General features: G+C 43.0%; 1 protein-coding gene across 5 annotated transcripts in view; it reads right to left on the bottom strand.

The window, feature by feature from the left end:
- The window catches only part of NGLY1 (N-glycanase 1), a 34,706-nt gene that overhangs the window by 7,636 nt on the left and 5,554 nt on the right, over positions 1-21,516 (bottom strand). For 3 of the 5 annotated variants that reach the window (XM_061587887.1, XM_061587884.1, XM_061587885.1), the window contains exons 3-9: positions 20,040-20,258; positions 17,704-17,866; positions 14,651-14,870; positions 13,638-13,759; positions 13,398-13,543; positions 12,860-12,970; positions 7,629-7,793 (exon numbers count right to left, since the gene is read on the bottom strand). In XM_061587887.1, the coding sequence (XP_061443871.1) occupies positions 7,629-7,793; positions 12,860-12,970; positions 13,398-13,543; positions 13,638-13,759; positions 14,651-14,870; positions 17,704-17,866; positions 20,040-20,258 (1,146 nt within the window). Of the gene's footprint in view, positions 1-7,107; positions 7,258-7,628; positions 7,794-12,859; positions 12,971-13,397; positions 13,544-13,637; positions 13,760-14,650; positions 14,871-17,703; positions 17,867-20,039; positions 20,259-21,516 lie in introns of all 5 variants that reach the window. The other 2 variants (XR_009758265.1, XM_061587886.1) reach the window with 2 other exon arrangements.

Genomic DNA, 21,516 nt, shown 5'->3' with positions numbered 1-21,516 from the left:
AGCCAACCTTGAAGATTTGAATGAGAGATAAGAGCTGCGTGTCATCCACATACTGGTGACACTGCAGCCCAAATCCTCTGATGATAGCCCCCAGCGCCTTTATATAGATGTTGAACAGCATCGGGGAGAGGATGGAACCCTGTGGCACCCCACAAGTGAGAGGCCAAGGATCCGAAACCTCATCCCCCAATGCCACTCTCTGGTACCTACCAGAGAGGAAGGAATGGAACCACTGCAATACAGTGCCCCCTATGCTTAACCTCTTCAGGCGGTCCAGAAGGATACTGTGGTCAACAGTATCAAAAGCCGCTGAGAGATCCAGGAGGACGAGGAAGGTGCATTCGCCCCTATCCAACGCCCTCCTCATATCATCCACCAAGGCAACCAAGGCCGTTTCAGTCCCATGTCCAGGCCTGAAGCCTGATAGAAATGGATCCAGATAATCCGCTTCCTCCAAATGCACCTGCAACTGCTTCACCACCATTCGCTCAACCACCTTGCCCAGGAATGGCAGATTTGAGACTGGCCGAAAGTTGTTCAGATCTTGGGGATCCAAGCAGGGCTTCTTTAGAATTGGTTTTATTATTGCCTGCTTGAGAGCTGATGGCATTACTCCCACTTCCAGGGACGTATTTACCACCATCTTGATCCCTTCGCCATCTATCCTTGTGGCTCATAGTCAGCCACGACGGGCAAGGGTCAAGTAAGCAAGTGGTTGGCTTTAAGGTTGAAAGCACATTGTCCACTTCATCAGAAGGAAGAAGCTGGAACCGATCCCACATCACTGGAGCACCACTGGCCGCCTCTGGCTCACTCACTGTGTCCACAGCGCATGGAATAGTACTCTTAATATGATCAATTTTCTCCGTAAAGTGCTTTGCAAACTCATCACAGGAGGCCTTAGCATGTTCTATCGGTTCTGGGGCAACTGACCGACCAGGCTCCAGACCACTTGGAACAGCCTCCTGGGACAGCACTCTACGGACGCAATAGAGGCAGCATAAAAATCCTTTTTTGCTGCCCTTATCGCCACATGGTAGGCTGCCACAGCTGCTCTAATCCATGTCCAATCATCGTCAGAGTGAGATTTCTGCCACCGGCACTCTAGCCGTCTCACCTCCTGCCTCAGAGTTCGCAACCGTGGAGTATACCATGGTGCCGTCTGAGCTCTATTCAGGGGGAGAGGGCGTTTCGGAGCCACCCGGTCTAGTGCCCTGGTGATTGCAGCATTCCACCCTTCCACCAGGGTCTCAACCGAGTGCCCAAGTGCATGTTCCAAAGAATCCCCAAGCGCATTCAGGAATCCATCTGGATCCATCAGATGTCTGGGGCGGACCACACTAATGGGTCCTCCACCCCCACGGAGGGTTTGTGGCACCAAGAAATCCACTCTCACCAAGTAGTGATCTGACCATGACAAGGGGGTGATGGATGTACCCCCAATTTTCAGATCACTCCCCTCCTCTCCCGAGACAAACACAAGGTCTAGTGCATGACCAGCTATATGGGTGGGCCCCATTGGGATAAGGTGCAGCTTCCAGGAAGCCATGATTTCCATGAAGTCCCGAGGCGCCCCTGTGAGGATGGCCTCCGAGTGTACTGTAATGAGAAAACTGTCCAATTAATAATAATAATAATCTCCAAATTTTGATAGAAATATCTATTGGCTATAGGTAATGTTCTTAAACTGCAAGGGGGTTTTTTTGCCTATTAGTGTCTTTCTCTGCTTTTTAATCCGGGAGGTAAGAAATGGGATCCTGTGCAAGTTTGCTGAGAATGTATTGATCATTTACATGCTTACTGAGTTCAGTGCGATTTACTCCTGCGCAATCATTCTTAGCATATGTAAAACTGACTGGGGGGGGAGGCAGGGAGGGCTGGAGTAGGCAGGGGAGGAGGAAGAAGGAAGGAGAGGAGAAGGAGGGGAAAGGCAGTTCTGATCATTTGCATGCTTATTGAGTTCAATGGGATTTACTCCCATGCAATCATGGTTAGGATAGGTAAAACTGACCATGGGGGAAGAGGTGGGGGAGGGGAGGGGAGAGGGAAGGAGGAAATGAGGGGAGGGGAAAGGAGGAGGAGGGGGAAGGAGGAGGAGGGGGAAGGAGGAGGAGGGGGAAGGAGGAGGAGGGGGAAGGAGGAGGAGGGGGAAAGGGGATTGGAAGGGGATGGGGGAGGCAGGGGCAAAGGAAGGGGGAGGGAAGAGAGGGAAGGGATAGAAGATAGATATTTATATTTCTCTGTTGTACACCGCCCAGAGAGCTATGCTAGTCGGGCGGTATAGAAATTCAACAAATAAATAAATAAATAATAAAGGAGAGGGCGGGGAAGGCAGGTTTGATCATTTCTACCCTATGGAATTCCCTCCCCTTGAATATTAGGCAGGCGCCATCTCTGCTATCTTTTTGGCGCCTTTTGAAGACTTTCCTCTTTCAATAAGCCTTTTAAGTTAAGACCTATCCCAGTCTGTCTGTGTTAGAATTGCTTGTTAATTTTTTTTAATGTTTCTAACCCTTTTTTAAAAGATGTTTTTAAAGCTTTTTAAAAAAATGTTTTTAACGTTTTGTTTTAATGTATTTTAAGGTCTGTTTTTATGGTGTTTTAAAGTGTTTTTAGCGCTTCTGTTTGCCGCCCTGGGCTCCTGCTGGGAGGGCGGGATATAAATCAAATAAATAAATAAATAAATTTGCATGCTTTTTGAGTTCAATGGGATTTACTCCTGTGCAATCATGCTTCGGATAGGTGAAACTCACTGGGGGAGGGGAGGAGATTGGGTGGGTAGACACTGGGCAGAGGGGAAGCCCCTTTCCCTTCCAAAAGGAAAACACTGTGAACTGTATCATTGTTTTTCAGCGTTTCCCCCACCTTTTTATTCTACAGCAGGCACATGTAGTCTCCTACCCAAATTTAAACCAAAGCTGTCACTGGCCACATCCACACCAGACCTTTGTTTCGCTCTTCTCCCAGGCATTTTAGCATGTGTTTTTAAATTGTTTTAAATTTTTTAAATTGTGTTTTAAATTGTTTTTAAAAGATATGTTTTAAATTTATATATTTGTTTTTAATGTTTTTAGTTACTGTAAACCGCCCAGAGAGCTTCGGCTATGGGGCGGTATATAAATACAATAAATAAATAAATAAATTTAGACAGTCATGGCTTCTCCCAAAGAATCCTGGGAAGTATAGTTAGTGAAGGGTGCTGAGAGTTGCTAGGAGATGCCCTGTTCCCCTCACAGAGCTACAATCAGAGCGGCTGACTGTTAAACCACTCTGGCCACTGGACCTCTGTCAGGGGAATAGGAGTCTCCTCTCAGCACCCTTCACAAACTTCACTTCCCAGGATTCTTTAGGGGAAGCCATGCCTGTCTCAAGTGAAATCAAAGTCTGGTGTGGGTGTGACCCCCTGATTAGCCAAGCCAAGCCCAGCAGCTGTGAGTCTGGCTTTTAGAACACTGACAGTTGGTACTTACTGAGCATGCCTGACATTAACATTGAGTTCAATGCAAAATTTCTTAAATTAATTAAAGATCAGCCAGGCATTTTTTTAAACTTTTAAACTGCGTATGATGAACGTCAGAGTATAGGACAAGGTCAGTAATAAGATTACAGGTACTCTGTGAACATGGCTGATTTTTAATGAATTTCAACACATTATGAGAACTCTGACAGAAAAAAATTCCAAAAGGGTTTTGTTTGTTTTCTCTCTCTTTTTACACATTGAACTTTTGCTTCTCTCTGACTGTTTTGTGTATCACCATGAAAATTTAGAGGGTTGTTAAGCGTTTCTGAGTTCAGGATTGTAAGTGTTGTAGGGTTTTGTTTTGAAATGAGCTTATAGGAAGCATCAGAATGGCATGTGGGATATTTTAAATTTAACATTGTGGAATGCAAATAATCCATACTGCTATATAATGCTATATAACTCTTGTGGCTGTATAATGCAAGTGGGTTTTATGGGTGATGTCACACTCAGAAAAGACCTATTGAAAATCAATAGATTTAAGTTCCTCTAACCATGGCTAATGTTGGCGATCACTCTATGCGAGTTTTCTCTCTCTCTTCAACACACATGTAAAAATGGTCTGTACTAAAATAACTCAATTTTATGAAAAATGGTACGTGAATAATAGGAAGAAACTCAAGATTTCTTCCTGTGACTTTGCATTGCCTGCAAGATAAGGTATGGCATAGACTAACAGCAAATCTCTGAAAAGATATACTGTTATTCTGCCCTCTATCATGCAGACAATGCAAACACACTACCATATTGAATTATATTTCCTTCTTTTGCATCCCAAATCATGCCAAGACCTCTTGTTTCTTCCTTTCCATCATAATCATAACTATGTTTATTATACTTATTAATCACCTTAGACAAAAAGTCTCAAGATGACTTACCATAAAAGAAACGATACAACTTCAATATAAAAAGTACATATAAAATTTAACAATACTGTAGCAGCAATCCATTGCAAGCAGTTTTTTTTGGGGGGGGGCTTGGTAAAAACTGAGGTGCCAGTATTCATATCTTGATAATAGTGTATGTGGGTGCCAGCACTCTGTACCGGTAAGTACCATCACAAAAGAAAACACTGATTATGAGTGATCACACAAATAATTATCAATACATGGTCCCTTCCTCCTGGCCACATATACATGATCACTATAAAATCAATCAGTTAAGCAAAACTTCTCAATAACAGTGAAGAAATACCAGCAAATGCCTGGGGAAAAAGCTCAGCTTGAGTTCAATCAGCACTGCAAAGGTAAAATGGATCACCTAATGTTGTTTTGGCTAACAAGTGGTGGCTCCACTCACCAGTTCAAGTTGATGTGGGGGAGCCCTAAACTGAGTTTGGGACTCAGCTACCTGCGAGAACACCCCTCCTCATATCATCCAGTCTGTGATTTGAAGTCTGCTAGGGAGGCCCTGCTTGCCTCAATGTCTCAGCATTGTGACATCTGGATATCAGTTATCTGAGGACCTTCTCAGCAACAACATCCTAGTTTTAGAACACACTCCCTCTGGAGGTAAGGCTGGCACCAGCCACTGTATTGCTTTAGGCTTGTCACTTTGTACAAGCTTTTTAAGACTGTTTGGCTATTATATGTTGAATTTACACATTATTGATATATTGTTATAAAACCATAAAATTTTAAATTATAAATTTACAATTTTGTATTTATATTTGTAACCTGCTCTGGGGTATTAGGATGAATGGCAGGTATAAGCCAATAAATGAATTAAAAAATCATGCTATTTCCTCTATGCAGGTTTTTTCCTTTCCATCACTTCAGACCACAGCTGCTAAAGTCATCTCTCCAACAGTCAGGATGATCACATCACACCACGCCACCTTTAAGTTTAACACTGACATCTGTTGTGCTGTTCCTAAACTTTGAGCTTCTAATCCTTCCATTGAAGTTTCCTGTTTTATCTCCTTTATCATTTCCCATTCTCACATACTCTGCATAAGTTCTTCTGTTATCAGCCTTCTGTGGAAAACTTCTTCAGGTCTATCCTCAAAACCTACATCTTCAGTGTAACTTACTCTGAAGCACCACACACTACCTCCATTGTCTCCCTACTCATGTAAGATGATGTAAACAGCCAGTGAAGCTAATTTGTGTAAATTCCATCCAATCAAGTTAAAACTGGATGGACAGTGAAATTTTTAGACTGGGCGACAGCTAAAATGACAATTGATTCTCCTGAGAATTGAGGGTTCAGATACTGTGAGAGGCAGTTTTACCCAAATATCTCTGAAGACTGATACCTGAGCCCATTCATTATCTTTTTTCCTCTTTTATTCCTTGTACTTTCCCCATACCACATCTTGATCTAACCTAGAGGACCAAACCATCAAAATGATGCCAGGGGCAGAAACCACATCAGAAATGATTTGTTGGCTTGCTAATTCCTGATGCAATTTGACAGTTCTTGCCAAAGTGAGGTGATTATGGAAGAAATCTTTTTGCCTGATTTACTATATTCAGAAATCCAACCACATGGACTAGCTTAGTAGTAGAGCATGTGTGAAAGAACAGCTGGTCAGTTGGGATCCACTGCCGCTTGGCCTTTCTTCTCCCAGACCTGTCTCCTATCAGCAGATATTTCATGGGGCTGCCTCAGAGACAGAGAGGAGCAAGCAAGGACCCCTCCATTGCCTCGGCTGGGATCAACAGCCATGTGGCCCTATTCCTCCCAGAACTGTCTCTTCCAGTGACCATTACATGGAATCATTATGTAAATGTATGAAAGAATTACTACCCAAATTTTCTCCCCCTCTCCCTGGTTCCTTTTTCCTTTTGAATCATGTCTCTTAGATACGTGGGCATTAACTTTAAACTGTAAGCCACCTTGAGAAAAACAGTATATAAAATGTATATAAATGTAGTAAAAATAAAGAAAAGATTCAAAATCTTTTGGGTAGTGACTATATCACATCTACATTCTGCACAGCACTAACGCTAAATAAATGTTAAATAGGAGGAAGAATGCAACATTAGCAGACAAACTTGCCTGCTCCAAGATAGTTTTGCTAAGCCTAAATTGTGAATGGAGGGGGGACACGATATACATATATCCCTTGATATCAGTCCTGAGAAAGTCAATCACATTAAAGTTGAAGGGAAGTACCATCTGGCCTCTGCCATTGGCTACCTATCAAGGGGCCACCAAGAAGCTGCACCCCTCTTGCCTCTCAGAAATAACTTCATGGCAAAGGAAATGAATGTGGCCCACCCATTACACAGAAACAGCTGCAGAGAACCTGCCTCCACTGTCCCTACCAGACAAAACACCCCTCTTCAACTCATAGTTGCCCTGAGACTGCAAACCTGAAGGACAAAATGCTCTAGATCCATCCATCAGCCAAATGACAAAGCTGTGCAGTGTATAGGTTTGGGGTTTATCTATTGCAAGCTGTCTTGAGGGTCATTAAATCAAAAGGGCGGATAGTTATCTTCTGCACACGACAAAATGATGTAAATTCCATCATTATCTGGAAACATATTTTATCTGTGCAAGTTTGCTCTAAAGAGAGCTATAAATATTGTATACAGATTCCAACAAATGCTTTCTGCAATCTTAGATAGGAGACATACAAATGTGCCTTGTAGAGCTTAGGTTTTTGGATACATGATGGTGCAAGATAATCTTCACTGTGTACTTTGTTCTGTTATTTCCAAAAACCATGGCTTACTGGTCAATGAAAACATGGATATTTTTAACTGTAGCAGCTTTCACTTTGATTTCTGCAAAACAAAACAAATGTATTTTGATTTGCACGTTGTGGATTGTAATGTGGAAAGATTACATCAAATTTTTGAGACAATTACTATTTTACAAGTTATCTGCTATATTTTTGATTGCTTGAATCTATATATAGTTTAGCAGGTATTTTGGTTCTTCTTGTTCTCGATAATGGCTAATGCAAATAAAAAAACTTTTATTACTACAGTACCACTACCTTGAAGTCAATAGGATAAGTTAGCCATGACTAATGTCAGTGGTATTTAAGCATGATTAAATTTCTCTCAACTGGGGCCCTAAAGTCAATAAGCCACAACCACAGCCAGACCATAAACTAAGAATTCTAAAATAATCACCAATAGATATTAAATACCTCTAAAGCAATTTCACCTCTGGCGACTCTCCAAGCCGTCGATCCAGATATCCTTCCACCAAGTTCCCCAGGCTTAGGAATTTTAGGAGAAATGAACTCAACAAGCTCCACAATGATTCGTTCTAAGAGCTCTCTTTTTCTTCTTTCAGTCAAAGATCGCTGTCTCTGTGATTTTAGAAAGCAGTGATAAAAATAAAATTAATTTCAACTATATTTCCATTCTCTCCAGTGCAACAATAAAAAAAATCAATGACAATCATTTATTTTAATAAGATCTCTTTGAATATTAGAAGGTACTACAGATGGGCCAGATAACTGATACATTTACCACTATATGGATGCAGTTTGAATATAAAGGCGAAAGGAAAGCAGATTGAAAGCCTTGTCACACTATATTTGAGCAGTATTAAAGGTTTATAATTAATCTGGAAATTAACTTTTATTTTATTTATTTTTATTTATTTGTTTCATTTTTAAACCGCCCATAGCAAGTAGCTCTCTGGGCGGTGAACAAAACAGGATTAAAATACAATATACAATAAAATCAGTGACGAACAACAGCAAATTAAACAAAAACATTAGATGGAACATATTGACATTAAAATTGAACATTATAATAACATTAAAATGCCTGGGAGTATAGCCAGGTCTTAACCTGGCGCCTAAAAGAAAGTACCGTAGGCGCCAGGTGTATCTCCTCAGGTAGGCTGTTCCATAGTTCGAGGGCCACCACAGAAAAGGCCCTAGATCTAATAACAACCCTCCGGGCATCCTGGTGAGTTGGTACCCGGAGGAGGGCCTTGGATATTGAACAAGTGAACGGGTAGGTTCATGGCGGGAGAGGCGTTCCACAAGGTATTGCGGTCCCACACCGTATAAGGCTTTATAGGTCAAAACCAGCACCTTGAATCTGGCTCGGAAACAAATAGGTAGCCAGTGCAAACGGGCCAGGACAGGTGTTATATGCACAGACCAGCGGGTCCCTGTCAACAACCTGGCTGCCGCGTTTTGCACTAGCTGAAGTTTCCGAACGGTCTTCAAGGGCAGCCCTACATAGAGCGTGTGAGGCGTCCTTCCCTGGCTCTCCCTGTCAGGTTCCTACCTGCTCGTAGTTACTGCCTGTCACTAGGCACCACCAGGGACTCCACCAGTCCGGACTGTCCTCTCTTATGGTTTCTCTCCCCGCTCTAGCACAGATCTCAACAGATCCCCCTGCTAGGCAGCACCACCAGTCACGTCCTATAACCAGTAGTCCCAGAGACTCTGCCTGAGTCTCCCTCAATTAGGTTACCTCTGTGACTGCGTGCTTAAGCTGTCCCAATCCCTTTGATTTACTCAGACTGCTTATAATTCTGGTTTGCTCTGAATACTTGTGGTGTTATTCTTCCCTTCCCCACTGCCACCATTTGTTATAGTTTCCCTTCAGCCTTGGTTATTTACCTCACCCTCCCTTCTGGTCTGTGAAACCCCAGCCAAGGATCAGGCCTTTGGTAAACCAAATTAAGTATTTATTAAATAACACAGATAACAAAGATAACAAGATTACTTCATAAGGCACATAAGCATATGGTTTTATCTAATACTAATCCGAACTCTACCCCCCTCCTTCTCCACGCTCTCCTGACAAACAACTCTCTCAAACCCACCAAAACAACCTATCAACCTCCACTCCAACGTTCACCACCTCACATCCACCCAGATTTACCTGTCATACTTCCTTTTATACTCTCAGCCATTTTAAAACACTCAGCCAATCATCCAGCATTCTACTGCCCATTCACTCCCCCTCCTCTTTCACTCCACTTACCATGTATCTTCTAAACAAACAGCACTTACCCTATTTACACTAATACAGGAACATCACAGAGCGCATTACAGTAGTCCAATCTAGAGGTTACCAGAGCGTGAACAACTGAGGCGAGATCGTCACTGTCCAGATAGGGGCGTAGTTGGGCTACTAAACGAAGATGGTAAAACGCATTCCGAGCCACCAAGGCCACTTGAGCCTCAAGCGACAAGGAAGGGTCAAAAAGGACCCCCAGACTACGAACCTGTTCCTTCAAGGGGAGTGTAACCCCATCTAGAACAGGATAAACATCCCACATCTGGGCAGGTAAAGAGCTCACCAACATTGTCTCAGTCTTGTCTGGATTGAGCTTCAGTTTATTAGCTCTCATCCAGTCCATTATCGCGGTCAGGCAACGGTTCAGCACATCAACAGCCTGAAGAAGGTGAAAAGGAGAAGTAGAGTTGCGTGTCATCAGCGTACTGATGGCAACGCACTCCAAAACTCCTGATGACCGCACCCAGAGGCTGCATGTAGATGTTAAAGGGCATGGGGGACAAGACCGACCCCTGAGGGACTCCACAATGGGGAGTCCAGGGTGTCGAGCAATGTTCCCCAAGCACTACCTTCTGGCGACGATCCGTTAAGTAGGAGCAGAGCCACTGCCAAGCAGTGCCACCAACTCCCAACTCCGCGAGCCTCCCCAGAAGGATACCATGGTCGATGATATCAAACGCCGCTGAGAGATCAAGGAGAATCAACAGAGTCACACTCCCCCTGTCCCTCTCCCGACAAAGGTCATCATACAGGGCGACCAAGGCTGTTTCAGTGCCAAAACCGGGCCTAAAACCGGATTGAAACGGATCCAGATAATCGGTTTCATCCAAGAGCGCCTGGAGCTGGCCGGCGACCACCCGCTCCAAGACCTTGCCCAAAAAAGGGACATTTGCCACCGGTCTATAGTTGTTCAAAATATCTGGGTCCAAAGAAGGTTTCTTTAAAAGAGGTCTCACTACTGCCTCCTTGAGACTACCAGGGACTACTCCCTCTCTCAAGGAGGCATTTATCACCTCTTTGGCCCAGCCGGTGGTTACAGCCCTGCTGGCGTTCACCAACCAAGATGGGCAAGGGTCAAGGGCAGACGTGGTCGCCCGCACCATTCCAAGCGCCTTGTCCACTTCCTCGAGCTGCACCAACTGAAACTCATCCAACAATGAAGGACAAGACCCCGTTCTGGACACTTCAATGGAATCAACTGTCATAACATCACAGTCTAAGTCCCGACGGATGCAAGCAATCTTGTCCTGGAAGTGCTCCGCAAATTCGTTGCAGCGGGCTTCCGATGTTTCCATAGTGTCATGAGGGCCAGAATGTAAAAGCCCTCGTACCACCCTAAAGAGCTCTGCTGGGCAGCAAAGGGATGATCTAATGGTGGCAGCAAAATATGACTTTTTTGCCGCCCTAACCGCTTTTACATACAACTTAGTGGAAGCACTCACCAAAGAATGACTACATCCGTCAGGAGTTCGCCTCCACCTGCACTCTAGCCTCCTTCTCTCATGCTTCATCGCTCTCAGCTCCGGGGTATACCATGGTGCTGTATGAGCTCTGCACCGAAGGGGGCGCGCGGGAGCGATCATGTCAATGGCCCGGGTCATCTCCGCATTCCACAGGTCAACCATGGCCTTGACAGGAGCGCCAGTGCTATCAGCCGGAAAAACTCCCAGAGCGCTCTGGAAAGCAACAGGATCCATAAGCCTCCGGGAGTGGACCAACTTAATAGGTCCCCCACCTCTGCAGAGGGAAAGGGCTGTTGTGAGTCTAAAACTCAGCAAGCGGTGATCTGTCCATGACAATGGAGTAGATGAAAAATTTTGGATTTACAGTGTTTGTACATTTTAGTCCAACTCACCAACTTTTGATTAGTTCTAACCTACTACTTATTGCTAGGCATAAGAAAGAAAATTAAAGGAAGCATGATGACTAGATCAATTATTTTGTTCCGTATGGTTTACTGTCCTGGTGGTATTAGTTTTGATACAGTTTTGATCAAACCTGGTAACTGGCAACATCAGGTTTGATCAACATTTATGCTGCCAGGACAGTATATCAGATAGAACAAAATAATTGATCAAATCATCATGCTTCCTTTAATTTTCTTTCTTAAAAAGGTTTGAATTAAGCAAAATCACCCACAAATCATCTAATATGAAGAAAAGATACAATTCCCAAATAAAGGATTCCCCCCCACCCCCCCATAGAGCATTACATAGCTTCACATTTTAAACTGAAATATCCAATTCAAGCTACACTGGTTACAATTCAAACTAAATCAAGTAAGCCTTCAACAAATCTATCCATATATGGAAAAATATAGCCTCTTTGTTGGACAAGTCATAGTTCAGTACTTCAGAAAGGGAGGAAAACAATAAAACTAACAAAATATTTGGAAGATGCATTTGATGTTGTTGTTGACAATCCTACAAAACAAAAAAATCTATTTAATATATGGGGATAGGCAAGGCCAGCAACTTAAAACAATTGCCCCAACAGGGCTAATCTGTGCTGATGCTTGTTCTATGTTGGTTGCTCCTGCCCGCCTGTGCCCTTTGCCAGGTTTACCGAGCAGCAGTGGCAGGCAATTCAGAGATGCCATTTTCAGATTCTTGAGATTTCCCAGAGTGAGACTATACCCGGGCATTGTAAGAATATGAAAACGACAGCTGGTTCACAGGCACTCACCCCATAGTCCAGTGGTTATATGGTCACCACAGCTAGTAAGCCCACTGGAGGGCACTTTATCAAGAACCACCCTGCATCTGGCGCTGGCCTTGGAAACAGAGCCATAAAAAACAAGACTTGCTTTGACCCAATGTGGCTGTTTTAAACCAAGTACTTTTGTAATAAACATGTAACTGTTTTAAAATAGTGATGGAACAACTTTTTTGTTTTTATTTTGCAAGCATATCACTAGCCAAGACCAAAAGTTCAGACAGCTCTACTCCAGCTTGCACATCAGTAAAAATGGCTTTGCTTATAATCCATTGCGGTAGAGTGGTGGATCGTAAGCTAGCAAAAGAGAGGTAGGACAGACTGCAGGCCTGACTCTGCTCTAGTCACAGGCCCTTCAGCACATCTCTAGGAGTGCCACTAACTCCTGCTTGCTGCCTGTTTCAATGATGCTGCATGCTGATCACTCATGTTTTAAAAGAATCTTCATACAGCAAAGGTCCAATGCCTTGATTCCACACACAACCCCAATGGTCTTAACATTCACATGCAAGTGACTTTTCCAGAAACAAATAAATTGCCACACACACAGCGATAAAAATTGCCTCTTCTGCATCAACTGTTAATTGCAACATGTTGTAGTTCCCAATTCAAGGGTTGTGTACATTTCAATACTTGTGAAGCTTTAACCAATTGATAAGATAAATCTACCCACCACTTTGTTAAGATTATTGATAGTTTCACGTAGCACTGCTTCTTTGACCTGTGTCCTTCTTGAGAGCAGGTCTTCATGCTTACAAGAGTAGCGCCAAGTGACATCAACAACCTGAAAAGCATGAGTTGCAAAAAAAAGAAGTAGGCATATAGTATTTATATATTACTATATTTATATCCTGCTTTTCCTTCAAGCACCTCAAGATGGTGCACATGGCTCTCCCCATCTCCACAGTATACCATGTGAGGCAGGTTAGCCTGAGAGCTGGTGACTGACTCAAGTGGCTTCATGGCTGAATGGAGATTTGAACGCTAGCCACCTAGGTCATAGTCTGACACTCTAACCACCACACCGAGACTCAAGTAGCTTGAGTTGCACAAGTTGCAACATCAGAACTATTCCAGGAAAGAGTCCGTCTCCTCCTTGCCGCACATTGATCAAACTGCTTTAAAATGTTAACTAAACAGTCAATGTTTAAAGGGAAAGCTATTTCTATTTGGGACTTTTGTCTTTATTTCAACGCACATGGCTTCCATACCTCATCTTTAGAGAATGCAATAATGTAGGAGAGTTTTTTCCCCCATCCAATCTCATAGAGAAGGGGTTTATCACAGACATTTTCACAAGGGTCACAGTGAAGCCATCTCTGCTGGGATGAAGAATAAACTTCAGTCCACACATGATCTGTGGGAAAGAAAAGCCCAAGGAAAGCACTGAATATTGAAAAGGAATCTCCGTTATCTTTGAAAGCTGTAAATAGAGAGAACTCGAATTATACCTGTTGCATCCCAAATATATCTTGCTTCAAAACCTACAGCTCTGCAGAAGAGGGTAAAGCAGTTAGCCCATTCTCCACAACGCCCACGTCTAGTTTCCAGAAGTTTCTCAGGATTGTTGTACCTGTGCACATAATTTTTTTAAAAAAAGAAGATGGGTTGTTTTTGTAGTCATTGCCACAAAAATCTAAAGCCATTATCTTAAGGGTTATCTTACAACTGCCAACATTTTAAAATATATAAGAGGTAAAATATTACACTATTAAAATACATTATTTAGATCATTCCCTCCAAGAACTCTCTCATACAGGGGCTATGAGTCCTGAACTTGCTTATTTTTCTCTTCCCGTCGCTTTCATATCATGTCTATTAAATTGTAAACCATGATTTTACACTGTGAATTACCTAGAGCAGACTGTCAGAAAAGTAATATATAAATGTAATAAATAAGAAGCAGATAAAGGGCTCTTCCATGATCTAGCCTGCACTTTAAATCCTGAAATCCCTACCTGCTATCAAATTGACCAGCTCCTGAACAATGAAGTCCTATCTTTTGATGCCTGCTGAAAATATAGGCAATAGAACTAGGCTTCATATGTTATCGTGTTTATTCAGACCACCAGGGCTCAACTTCAGAGTGTCTGCAAATCTCTGAAACATGAGATATCTCAATGAGGATAGCACTTCTGAACATGTATTGCAGTGGGTGGGGACCTGTGGATCTCCAGATGTTGTTGGACTACAACTACCATCATCCTTGACCATTGGTCATGCTGGCTAGACCCAATGGGAGTTGGAGACAAATCAATTATGCTATCTGACAGCAAAACATAAAGCAAGGCTAACTATATCTTTGTGGTACTGCTTAAAGGGCATGACTGTACTATACATTAAATAAGGGATTCCAATCAACGCAAATCAAGATGTAAATGAAAAAGTAGCTTCCCAATAATGTACTGACCATACAGTTTCAACAACAGATAAAACTGTCAAACCATCTACATTCTATACGCACCTTGGAAACCTGTTGCTAAACTGGCATTGGTTACAGAAGTGATTTTCAACCCTACTCGCATCCCATCTCAGATCATCATCGCTAGGTGACAAATTATCTTTAGATTCTGTCTGGCCCCCACATTTGCTGCACGGAAGGTTATTTACCCAATGGAAAAAATCACATTTAAACCAGTTCAGGAGCTCCAGCAACAGAATATCCTGTTCATTCACCAGGGAGCCTGAAAAAAATAAAGCAAAGCAATGAAGACAGAACCTGCAAACATCTAAGTAGCAGTATAATCCCATGGATGTTCACTCAGAAGAAAGTAAGTACTTACTTTCTACTCAGAAGTGAGTCCCAGGGCATTAACTGGGATTTACTCCCTGGTAAGCAAGCACAGGACTGCAGCCTAAGCAGCAGAAACTATACAGAACTGAAGTGGAAGCAATTTCCAAATGAGGAGAGAAAAGTAATAATGGTAAATCATTTAATATCAAATCTGATATGAAACCTGTAGTACCCCTACATTTTTCTAAAGATACAAATTAGGTACCTGAGGATGTGATGCACCTGGGGAAAGGCCCATAGCTCATTGGTAGAGTTTATGCTTTACATGAAGCAGAAGGTCCCATCACCAGGTAGGGCTTGGGAAGGCTCCTGTCTGAAACCCAGAAGAGCTGCTGCCAGTCAGAGCAGACAATACTGAACTAGATGGACCAATGGTCTAAGTCAGTATAAGACAACTTCCCATTTTCCTGTTTAGCCTTTGAATACTTAAAAGGATTTGTAGTTCTGACAGTGGAAGTCTTCAAGTAGCTGCTGAAAAGCACCAACTGTTTGGCTTTGGCAAGGACAGGGGGTTAATAAGTTACCTGATCACAGGGGGGTTTTTTTAGAGCTGAGAGGATACTAGAGCAGGGAAAATTTTAAAAAGTTGTAAGATTATGGAAGAGAGTTGAAATGAAAGTAGAGTCACAACTCGCCTAGGAAAGACTGGGAAAGAAAGGTTGCTTCTCACTGGCTTATCAAGGATATGTCACACCAGCTCCAGTCTTACATGGAATGTCAAGGGCCCCTCCATCAGCAAGCTCAGCCTTCAGATGCATGGGATCTGGTAGCAGCTTGTGTGGTGGAGCAGAACCACCCTCCCGACACCAGAATCACTGCTGCTTACCTGGACAGGTGAGGATAAGGTTGGGGCCATGCAGATTGGCAGTGGCACTCCTGTCAGTGCAACCGAGTATCCCCAATCTCACTGCTTCCCTGCCCCATCCAAGTAAGTAGCACCAATGCCAGTGATAACTTCACCCCACCATACGTACTGCTATTACTTGGATCCATAGACACAGACTACTGTTGTCTGGGGCAAGAGTGGATTTCTCACAGCCTCACCCTGGATGTCAGAAACTCACACTTGCCAGACACCCATAATCGAACAGGCGACAGGAGGGGAGGCCTTGGACACTGGGAAGCTCTAGATGCAATGAAGATGTCTAGGTAAAGAAGCCTGCAGAATGTGCTGCAGGCTCAGCAATGATAGGTGGCCAATCTGCTTCTTGATAACTCTGTAGACTGGCGCAGTCATTCTTCTAACAGCTGAACATCTGCCTTCCCAGCAAGGCAAATATCAAGCTACATATTCCTGTCCTCCAGACAACTAGATTCATAAAACACATGCCATATCTTTATCGCTTAGCCAAAGGCCTTTGCCAGTTAATGCAATATAATCACAGCTTGAAAATCATGTATTCATGGCACTAGGCATTGTTTTTAACGGAAGTTTGTAATTATTCACAATGAGAGCAAGAATATAGTCTCAACTGCATATATGCAGACTAGACATAGACTGTCTGGTTCCATCTGTCAATTTTCCAGCTAATCTGAAAACCTTTTGTGTGTAACTGAGGAAAGTGTTGTAGCTACACTGGTCCCACAGAATGAGCCTTAGAAAATATAATTAATTGTTGAAATGGTAAGCTATCATATTTCATGTAGTTCTTTTTGAAGTGCAGGCTTTCAGAACCAAGTTCAAATCAAAATAAAATGGAGTAAGTTATTATAGGGATTATTGCCAGAAATAAAGCATCTTGTTAGAAGCACAGATAATTAAAAACTTGCCAGCCCTACCATTAGGCAAAGTGAGGCAACCACCTCAGGCAGCAGCTGTTTGGAGCCAGTGCTGGCAGCCGTCTCATTTTTCCTCTTAAGCGCACATCCCCAGCCATTGCCCTCTATTCAAGGACAGAGCTTTGTATGCTATATGGTTGCTCCTGGACTTCCTAAACCAGCCCAAGACCTTTGCGTGCCATCAAAAATTCTGTCCAGTCACTAGTGTTGAAATAAGATTCAGCTGCCAGTCTAGTCAGCTTCTGCATATGGAACAGGAAAGAGATGCCAATTTGTCCTTTGCCTCAGGCAGCAAATATCCTGGGGTGGCACAACCTTGTGCACATTTACTCAGCAGTAAACTCCGCTATATTCAGTGGTGCTTGCTCCTGGAGTGAGATTTACCACCGGTCTTGGTTGGACTGACTTACAAAGCCACACCTTGGTTTAGCTCAGCACAGCAGCAAAAAGGACCAGGGAGGAGCAAAGTGTTTGTAATCCCCTCTCTAGGCCCCACCATTTGGCTTAACATGACGTGAATCATGCCAATGACAAAGAGTGACTTCCCTGAGCATGTCAACTGGAATAGAATCAACATCACAGTGCTCCAATCTATATCTTTGTTTTTGGAGCACACAGATGCTAAACAGTAATTCTTAAGACACATTATGAACTTGAGATTTTTTGGGTAATGTTTATTTTAGTTGCAAAATACTATTCTTGAAGAACAAGTCATAGATTTCTGTACTTTTATACTTGCTTTTAATGTTTATTTTTTAAAGTCGCTTTGAGTTTCACTTTTCTGCAAAAAGTGACTAATAAATATAATAATACTTGGCAACTTTTAAATCAATTCTGAAATGTTTCCCTTTGTGTCCAGTTTGTATGCTGATAGAAATAAGCATACTTATGCAGAATGTCCTACTTAATATTTTCAGGCTTCCAAACTATTTTTAATATATTACCTCCGTCCATTTTCCTTGCTTGTGCCAGCTTTTCTTGAGCTTTATTGCTCAGTTCTTGGATTGGGATGCAAGCCAATGCTTTCTTTTGTAAACTAGGGTTCTCATATATCATTACATGCAGAAAGTTTGATTGAAGTGTCTTCAAGAAAACTGATTCAGTTGTCTAAAATGGAGGGAAATGTCTCACTTCAGTTGTCACAAACATATTTTCTAATAAGTTCTGGTCACTCATTCCTCTAAATGGTCTAAAGAGGGGTAATCACATGGGAACGAAAGGCACAAACTACTGAAAACTGGAACTAGAGAAGCACCAGAAGCTTCCAACCCCTCTTTTCCTAGCAGCACTCCTAAAATCCAGTCATGGCAATCAGGACCCTCATGAATGGGATGTGCTGTGATTTAGGAGTTTGAGGGGTAATGGGGGGATAGCCATAAGCAATGAAGCTGTCTTTGCCTGATTTTTAGCATTCCACCATCCCCTTACACCGCAGCTCACCCCATTCTGGCAGATACTCCAACCCTCAAGAGAGCCTTATCAAGGGACTTGGGAACAGGAAAGACCTTTCCCCTGCCCTCTTCCACTGGCTTCTCTGGATCAAAGTCAATGGCTTTTACACAAGCATCACAAAAAAATGGACACAAGCTACACAATTGCTTCCTCTAGTCTCAAAACAACATGTCCTTTAGTGGGAGGGTCCTCCTTTAAGGAAACAGAAATACCAAACTATTCTGCTGGGTACATACGGGAGGGTCCTCCTTTGAGGACAGAGAAATACCAAGCTGTTCTGCTGGGTACACGTTGATCTGGGATCCATACTCTTCTCAATCATGGCCTATAGATGTATAAAGAGGTGGGCAATGAATTACTAAAACAGGAATGGAGAAACCTATGGCCCTCACATACTGTAGGACTGCAACTTCCATCAGTCTCAGTTAGCATGGACAATGGTCAGGGATGATGGAAGCTGTAGACCACAATATCTGGAGGGCCTCAAATTCTCTATCCCTGGATTAAAAGTTGCATGTGCACAAATGCTGACTTGTGCATATGGGGACAAAGATTACTACCCAACGTGATCCTCTGGCACAGTCAAAATGGCAGGCCCAGATCTGAGCCAAGTGAAACACAAGTACATTTCTTAGATTACTGGAACAGTTAATCACGGTAAAATATAAGGCAATCATCAGATCATCACAAAGAAGACACCGAGAGGTGTTTACCCTTCTATACAGAAAAAGCATCACTTCTTCATGTAACCCCTTTGGGAATCACAACCTGATGCCAGTGAAGGCTGTCTGATTAAGACATGTCTGGGAGCCGCTGAGAGTGCTCAAGCAGGGAATCACTGTGAAGCAGGCTCTTCAAAAGCCCACCCTCCATGCTCAGTAGAGATCCTGAGAGACCACATCTGGCCCTTCAGTATCTGGAAGTGAATCACCATCAACATCCTGGTATGAGTCTAGGTCTATTTTAGTTGGAAGAGAAAGTGAAACGAAGTAGCTCCATTTGTAACTCCAAAGTATATATTCTTCCGGTTCAGTGACAGACTTTGTCTGAACCTGGACTTTACGGCATTTCCATGTGGGGAGAATAATGAAGTGCCCCATGCTCTGTATCTTCAATCAGGACTGTTACAGAGTGTGATTTTATTTTGTTGCATATTAATTTACCCTTGCAGAATCTCTCTCTCTTTTTCCCTCTTGTAATAAATCTACCAGTTATTCTTCATAAAATGTCTTGAGATGGTTTCAGACCCAAGTCCAAGGAAAGGGAAACAGATATAGATAAGAGTCGTGAAGCCTGGGCGTTACCCACACTCTTTAGGCAATCTCTAGTGAAAGTCACTAGAACTCAGTCTCACTTGTTTTAGTTTCTTTCCATCAGAAAAGGGGAAGCTGGAGACTCTCAAGTTATCTAGGGATAAATAACATCAGTGTATGTACGCTCAGCAAAATACACTAAGGTACAATCACCACACAAGGTGATCTATGTATGCAGGCTTCATTCTTTCCCCAAATGGAAGTGTGTGTGTGTGTGTGTGTGTGTGTGTGTGTGTCTGTTTAAATCAGGCATGGAGAACCTCTGGCCCACAAGTCAAAATACACCCAGCAGGGGTCCTAATTTAGCTCGCAAAGTCATATCCCCCAAGCCAATCCCACCCGCCCCACCCCTGGCATAATATAACTATTGACATTTTATAAAAGCAGAGGGGAAAACTGTTCCCAAGAGTTACTACATGAATTATATTTTCATTTTCACCCTGTGGCTGAGTTCTTTAATTTCCACTCTCCCATACTATTCCTTGTTCAATGTAACAGAGTTCTGAAGTGGTTACCATGACAGCAGACTGAGAAGTTGGCTCCTGACTGGAATCAACAGTTCTTGATGGCTGAAGTGCAACAGGCTGCATGTTTGTTACCCTCCGAGAGGATCCTGACCTTTCAGTTTGATTTGATCCGTTTAATCGGCTATTTCTCTCCCCAGCAATTAGGTCTCGAATTTTGCGTAGTTGCTCAATCGAGGCTTCCTTAGGAAACACAAGATGAGTTTCCCCCTGAAATTATAGTTACAAAAGTCAAGTCTTCTGTAGTGAGCCATAAAAATTCAACAATACTTCCACTTGGCTTTGCACCTCAATGGAATTATTTACATCATACTTCTATGCAAGTCTACTCAGGCAAGTTCCACTGAATTCAAGTCCCATTGCATTTAGTGGGGCTCACTCCTATGGCTACAGAAATGGATACAGGATTGCAGCCTTTGGTGCTTTATAGTCTCTGAAAAAACTGGAGCCCCATTTGGGTGTCAGCATCCATATGATTCAGACACCGTATCTGGCACTGGTCCTGCTCCCATGCTGTCCACCCACTGGGGAAAGCCTGCCAAATGTGCATAGGCTATTCCTATGAGTTGGAACCCTGTACAATCAAGGTCCCAGCTCATGGGGACAGCTGTGTGTACTCAGCAGGCTTCCCTCCCTTTGGACCTTCCCGCAATGCAAGGATAGCATGGCGGAGGGCGGGGACTAATCTGGGACACAATAGTGAAGGTGTGGCTAACACACACTATTTCACTGTCTGTCTTCACATGATCTGAATGAGGTCTCTACCATTTCTAAAAGAACTTTTTTGCCCATCCTTTGAGAAGCACAGGTTGGTATAAATAAGTTTACCTTATTTTATCCCCACAAAGCCCCTGTGAGGTAGCTTAGGCAAGGAGACTATGACTGACACAAGGTCATCCTATGAGCTTGACGGCTGATACAGCAATCCTCTGAAAGTAAACTCAGAAGGAAATCCCACTATGTTCAAAATTGCATCCCAAGTCTGCCCACTGGAGAGACTACCTATTGGACTGTGCCACAATGGCTCTCTTCTTCATGTTGTAGTTTCTGTTAGTTCTCAGTGCTTTGTGGTTTCCTATTTGAAGCTACCTATCTTTGTTATTTTTATACTGAGGGTGCTCTGTTTCCAGATAGGAACCTTAGGTCACAACAGTGTCATTCCAGTCAAATTTTTCTGTGTACACGTTTGGCACATTTACTTCCACACATTCCCGTTTTTTCTTCATGCATACTCACTGCTATTCCACTGCTTGCAGTCCACCCCAATGGGTGGAGATTGACAGAATTATCCTGTTTTGTTTTGATTTTTTGTCCTTTCCCTTAGTTATGCCTCTCCTGACCTCTATTGCCTTTTTCTGTTCTGGGCATGCGTTCAGGTATTTCTGTACCTGCGTGTGTAGACATTTTAGAAAATCCCAGGAAATGTACAAAAGCATGAGAGTGCCCCAGCTGCAATGAGGGAAAAGGT

This window comes from Rhineura floridana, chromosome 10 (assembly GCF_030035675.1).
Source record: "Rhineura floridana isolate rRhiFlo1 chromosome 10, rRhiFlo1.hap2, whole genome shotgun sequence".
Lineage (NCBI taxonomy): Eukaryota > Metazoa > Chordata > Lepidosauria > Squamata > Rhineuridae > Rhineura > Rhineura floridana.
The sequence above is the reverse complement of the archived record's forward strand: the minus strand, read 5'-3'. Positions and strand labels throughout refer to the sequence as shown.